Source organism: Hakea prostrata, chromosome 2 (assembly GCF_041222555.1).
Source record: "Hakea prostrata isolate BN-2017 chromosome 2, UWA_Hpros_2, whole genome shotgun sequence".
NCBI classification, from domain to species: domain Eukaryota; kingdom Viridiplantae; phylum Streptophyta; class Magnoliopsida; order Proteales; family Proteaceae; genus Hakea; species Hakea prostrata.
Window position 1 is genome coordinate 41,433,084 of NC_142601.1, and position 6,668 is coordinate 41,439,751.

Genomic DNA, 6,668 nt, shown 5'->3' on the forward strand with positions numbered 1-6,668 from the left:
GGAGAGAAGAGTGATGTTGGCATGTTGCATTTGAAGCTCTGGAACCGAAAGGCTAAGGAAGAAGAGGTTTAAAATCGTCCGACATGTCGACTGATGTCGACATGTCGGTGGTGTGGCCGGCCACCGACACGACAACACCAGTCGACCTATCGAACATTGGTTGTACCCATAGAGCGATTACTTCATATGGATGAGGCTGATAGATTTTATTTCATAGATGTGTTATGTAATTAGGCACTGAGAGAGACTTTTCGGAGGTGATGGACTTAACTTCATTTGTGCCTTCTGATATATTACATTTTGTGCCTCCGTACCAATCAGGCATTCAGCAACCACCATTTCATTTGCAGGGCATGCAACGTACACCACCTATGATGGTTCTCACATTCAAAATAAAAAATGAAAAAGTCGAACCCGATGCTGAAGGCCTCACCACACGGAGGATCACAATTTTACCCTAAAAACATTTGTTGAGAGATTATTCCGATACCTTGACCTCAAGCTACAGCTGTGATAAATCGACAATTACGCTAGACCTGCCCTTCTCATTTTCAAAATATCATAAGCAAATTGGCAATCAAGGAAAAGAACAAGTCCCTTCAGCAACTATTTCATAGCTAAGGCATCCTTCACATTGTGATCCTGTCATAAAACTGTAAACATTATAAACTAACATGAAATCTCATTGCAAGATAAACAGGAAATTATAATTTACAGAAACTTAAAACCTGCTTAATCTCAACAATCTAAAACCAAGAATAAACAAACTTTCAATTTATTATCTACCTAAAAATTTCAAAAAAAATAGGATATAAAATAATCTGTTGCTTACCAGACTAGTCTAATTATTGCACTCACTGGTGAACAAAGCTAATCCTATCAATATATGCCAACAACAAATATTTCTCCTCATCTCTAGCTACCCTTGTGTACCCCTACAAACATAGACTTTTCATTAGACATTGCGTGGTTTGGTGGTCTCAGCCGAACTGCTGGACGCATCACCTGCTGTCTGATTCAAAACTGATCCAGCTGCAGGAGTCCCACTACCATTCTCAGAGAGCACTGGTATCTTAACAGCTGCTTTACTCTCCAACTCCTTCTCTAATTCTTCTTCTCTACGCAAAGCAGTGAACTGGGAATCCAAAGATCTTGCAGCTCCTAGCCATGCGAAAACAATAACCATTAATACTCCACCGAGATAGGGAGTCGAATTTGCCAGTGACCCGAATGTCAATATCATGAATTGCTGGATCAAAGCCCCTCCAGACTTCCCAAGTGGATTGCAGACTACATCAATGGCTGCCTTCCCTTTAACCTGCGAGCATGGAATGATATCTCATAAGTTCTAGAGGAGGGAGAAAAAGAATCAGAATATTAGCAAGTGAAACTATGAAGACAGTGTGTCGAAAGTCCAAACCTTGGTTTCTTCATCCAAAGGAATGTATGCCATTTCTTTGCAAGGATCAAATAAACTGTACTTTGCACTCTTACTAAAGATGTTCTGCAGGGCACCAACATATACGGCTGCAAGTAAAGGAGTAACCCCAAGGTTCCCAATAACAGGTGCCAGTGGACCCCCGAATAAGATGAGAGAGAAGAAGCCAACTCCAGTGAGCAGCAGTACTGTGGGAGTGATTGTGGCTGCAACCCCCCATCCGTATTTGTCGAATATCCATTGACTTAGTAACATCATTATGAATGTTGCTATTCCAGTAGCAGTTGAGAAATCACCCATGAATGACGAGTACTCATTAGGGCTGGGAAACTGCACATTTGCAGAAGAGCAGTCACTGTAAGAGAACAACATTGGCTGGCTTTGTAGAAAGGAGAAGATAGAACCATATCACATCTCTATTACCTGAGCCTTGAGCTTTGACTTCCATGTAACCTCAACAATGTTGATGCTAATACCATAAGCAACCACTAAGGTGGCAAGGTCCCTCACATATCTAGAGGAAACCAAGAATTTCAAGCTTTCCATTGTACCCATTTTTGGCTTTGCCTGCAAAAATTAATATCTATAAGATTCTTTTTTCCTACAAAAAGAAGGGAGGAAATAGTAAATCCAAATCAAGTGCAATGAGGATTAAAATAGAGGAATAGGTAACTTCATGTTTGGAACTAGGATAGATGATCAGGATGGTTGTATACATGGACCACCAGACCTGAAATTACAGGTGTCCAACTTTGGATCACCAAGAGTAGAAGAGAAAATTGATATTCATATATCTGTACTGCTGTTGCCTGGTAAAAACTGGCTATGTGCATGTCTAAGAATAACAGACACAAGTCCTTATTCGAGTCGTGCAAGAAAAAAGGAGGAAGGAAGCAAATGTGAGAGAAGCAGGCAGCTTGAACATGTCCTTCATAATGCTTACCTTCTTCTTACTGCTACGTGCTGGATGGGGAACAGAAGTATTCACCCACCAGTAGAGACAACAAATTATAAGGCCCATCAGAACCACAATACTCATCATTGCTTTGAGGGAAATAGCCCATCCATCAACTCCAGGACCCAAACTCTTTCTCATATTTGAAAAATACTTAACAGTTCGACCCGAGAAAACAAGGGCAACATTTGCTCCAAGACCAAACAATGGATAGAATCTTTTGGCTTCATCAACAGTAGTAATCTGCATTTGAGAACAAAAAGGGCATTAATGTTGCAGCTCTGGCTGCCAAGATTTCAATTATTAACAGAAGAAATCAACTGAGTCCTCCAAAAAATTACTGTTGAAGTCCTAGCATGGTCGTGGTTTCAACAAACATGAAATAAAAGTGATAACACAAAGATATAATAAAGAGTTCACAAATTGAAGCGAGGTTATGCCTTTGACATCCAAGATTGAAGCCCACACCATGAAACCGATGTAGACCAAAAGTTGCAAGGAGTTTAAGACAAAGACACCACAATGCAGCAAGAAATGTCACTAAATTAGCATCCGATCATCATAAGTTTCCTTCCATTCTTCTAGACATCAGTACACAACTTCAAGAAAGCAGACAAAACATCAAAGTTCAGTTCTTTCAGTTTACTATCCAACTGTGCTACTTTGATGCCAAAGTAGACCTATAGTAAGTAGACAGTACAACGTTCCAACCGCTTACCCTTTAAGCTAAAGCTTTTAAGTATGGGCAACAACAATGTATATCAACACTCCCCTGCACATGCAGGGCTCCGAAAAACATAGCCCATAATGCACATGCACTCACATAGAAACATTACATGTGGCACTGGAGGAAAGAAATGTCAGGAAACCCCTGCATTTGCCAGTGATGGAATACTCAACGTCCTGTCTCTAAGGATTAACCCAAAAAACACTACCATCTCTAAGACTACGTTAAAACCGCTTATTCTAAAAGAGTGAAGTACATATTATCCAAAGAGCAACTCTTCGGTGGAGAGATTTATAGGTATATCAGGGGATGAAAAACCTCAAGGGAAATAGATGTCGGACTATTTTCCCCACATCATACATGTGCAAAAATGAACAGATGAAAGCCTAGAGATAACTAGCAGAACTGGTGAAAAGCCACTCTGATACGATTTATATTAACACAGAAGAAATTAGGTTCTGAACCAGGTTCCAAGTATGAGCCCATACAAAGCATCAACATTATTTGCAACATACTGAGAAACTAAATAAGAAATAGATGAACTCCTATTCTAACTAACCCAGCAAACAGAAGAGTTCAGCCACAGGGTCAAAGAAGTTATAGAAACCAGGCTGCAACATTCAGTAAACACATGCTGAAGCTGTCTTTTCCATCTGCCAGAGGTATGGATTAGTACAAAAGCAATGATGACAACAATGAACAACATTGATGAGGGTTTTTTGACTCTTGACAGGTTAGGTTGGATTTGGTATTATAAATAAATAAATGTTTTGCATGCTCAACACGACAAAACAGATTTTAAACAATAGTGCACACTAGTGAAAACCATAATAGGTACTACTTTGATGCCATCTTTAAGACACACTAACAATTTAATTTATGCACATGATAAAAATAAAGTAAGACAGCATCTTCTCCCAGATGTCAGGCTTCATCAAGAGGAGCTACTCATGGATAACAGTAAGATCTTGACTCGCAATAGATATTTTCCGACTAAAACAATTGAAATTTCAGAGGTGGCCAGAGAAACATCACTGAAAAATCCTTCAGAACTCCAGAGAGTTAAGAAATTTTCATCTGCACATCTGTAAAGCTCATGCAAGCATATACCTATTCAATTTTTAAATCATCCCTAAAACTAGCCTTGGGAAATAAAATCAGATGCATAACCCTTAACCCTCCTAGTCAATGAAATTAGCTAACTGTGCCACATGCAGTCAATGAAACACAAAGTGTAATCACTTTATAACAACATATAGAACCAATACAGATCGCTTCCCCTTCCATTCCGCCATAAATACTAAAAACAGAAAATTTTGAACAAGAGTTTCTGTACAAAAAGAGGTTAAGGCTTGCTGGTCAGCACAGACCATGTAACCTTTCCTGGGTGGGGCTAAATTTTGTGGATAGAAGGACCAAAAGTTCCCTGGCCACATCCCAGTTTCAGCCCAGATGGAATTCACCACATGTGGCAAAACACCAACTGAAAAATCTGAGAGTACTAAAAGCATACATGGACCACCCATGAGGTGCATAGACATACACACAAGAAGGAAAATGGTCGATTTGATGATCAAATATGAGACATGAGCAACCTAGATCATTTCATAGATATTCCTCATCATAATAACTACCATGGTCTGCAGAGAGCAGATCAAGAAGGGGGGGGAAAAGGTGGAAGCAGTGAGAAGTAATCCACATCCAATTAAGAAGTCAAGGAATTCACTTTACAGTTATCATGAGAATTTAACAGATAAATATTATTAATAGCTTCCCAACCCTAATGGAAGAAAAAAAATATCTACAGTATGAAGATAAGGATAACCCATCAATATTTTAAGACATCCGCTACAAAAGATTTCACAGGAATGCAACACATGAGAAACAACTACAACTTTCTTATACAAGATCTATTTTCTTCATTTTAATTTAAAAAGAAGCAAGAAAATTACAATGAACAAAATATTTCATGATAACAATTCAGATATCAAACTCAATAATAAAAACTCAAAGGAACTAAAAAGATAGATCATATCATCAATAAGTAGCCTCACCTGGTTGGCAAGACCCCAGAATAGAACTGAAATCACAACACTCCCCCATAGCTCAGCCATGACATAGAACAGGCAGAAACTCCAAATCCTTAAGATTGCAACAGGGCCAACGAATCTAGGACCAAGCGTAGCCACAAGCTTATCAGCCAGGGCTGTTGGGTGGAATAAATCGCTAAGGGGGTATAGAACAAATCCAAATGCTCCGAAGAAGGCGATAAAGGGAATGATAACGCTGTAAAACAGGGCCTCCTTAGACAATACATTAGCAAGCTTGGTGTACAACAGCATGAACCCTATTGCCATAGGCAAATTCACCCAAGTCTTCAGAAATGGTATAATCTCTGCACTGCTTCCTTTGGCCGTCACAACCAATACATCTTTTGTATCCCTCAATATTGTGTAGTTGAATAGAATACAAAAGAACATCAACCCAAGAGGGATAATTTTTTTAAGGGTCACAACCTCGACACCCAAAAACTTGGGCTTCTCAACTTCACCAAATAAGGGTTGCCCATCTGCCGCAGCCGCACCAGCTGCCTCTGCCCTGCAAATAAACAAATTTCTACCGTTCTTGCCAAAGACATGATTTGTTGACACAGAACCAATATATCTTTGGAACCCATTAACAGATAGAGATAACCCACCAAGGGATCTGTTGCCTTTGGTGTTAAAACGTTGTCTCAATCCCTGTGGGGGATTTAAGACTCTTGTTCTAGGGTTTGAAGGTAGAGAAAGAAGCCCCTTTGTTTGATGGACAGCTTCCATGTCTCTCCACCCACTTAAAGAAGCTCAGGAATTCAAGACTTCAGAAGAACATTAGACTGGGTGAACTGAGGGATAAGGTGGCAGGGAAGGTAGATTCTAAAGAGGCCTTGATTTGTTAGGAAAACAGAGCATCGTTGGCTAATATATATTAGCCAGTCGCTGAGTTCACGACGAGAAAAAGAGAAATTTATTTCTCCGAAATTTCTCAGTGGTACTCAACAACTTTGCTCTCCTTTCCTCGTATGATGGCCAAAATACTTGTCAAATGAAACGTTTGGTACCCGAGAAAAGTAAAAGAGAAAACAGAATGCAACTAAATTGAATGGTGTAAATGGATCATCAAAATCAACCTTCTGAATCAAAATCAGTTTGAAAACTAATGGGTTGCAGGTTTTAATTCTTATCCGAACGATCAATTCTCTAATTAAGTTATTTTCTAGGATTTCGTTTTTTATTTTTATAAAATTTTAATGGAATAAAATCATATTTTTAGATTTTCTTTAAAATAAATATGAATGGAAAATCAATAGTGAAAATATATAGAAAACAATGTCATAGACTTCCAAGAGTTAAAGACTAAAGTTGCAGTATCGAATCCTTGTGGATGCAAAAAATCCCCTCTGGGAGACTCACCCACTATAAGCCAGGTGTGCGACGCGGGTTGAACACCGGTTTATAAAAAACCGGGGTTGGCAAAACCAAAAAAAAAAAAAAAAAAAAACTAAAGTT

At 39.0% G+C, this 6,668-nt stretch overlaps 1 protein-coding gene across 1 annotated transcript; it reads right to left on the bottom strand.

Moving 5' to 3' along the window:
• Positions 1 to 759: 759 nt before the first annotated feature.
• On the bottom strand, positions 760 to 6,190 carry LOC149024377 (plastidic ATP/ADP-transporter-like). Its single transcript, XM_089144645.1, has 5 exons — positions 5,175 to 6,190; positions 2,382 to 2,636; positions 1,862 to 2,005; positions 1,421 to 1,768; positions 760 to 1,318 (listed from the first exon to the last, which is right to left on the bottom strand). Exons 1-5 carry the CDS (start codon positions 5,937 to 5,939, stop codon positions 956 to 958), a joined length of 1,875 nt encoding a protein of 624 aa, XP_089000771.1. The 5' UTR covers positions 5,940 to 6,190; the 3' UTR covers positions 760 to 955.
• Positions 6,191 to 6,668: the final 478 nt, after the last annotated feature.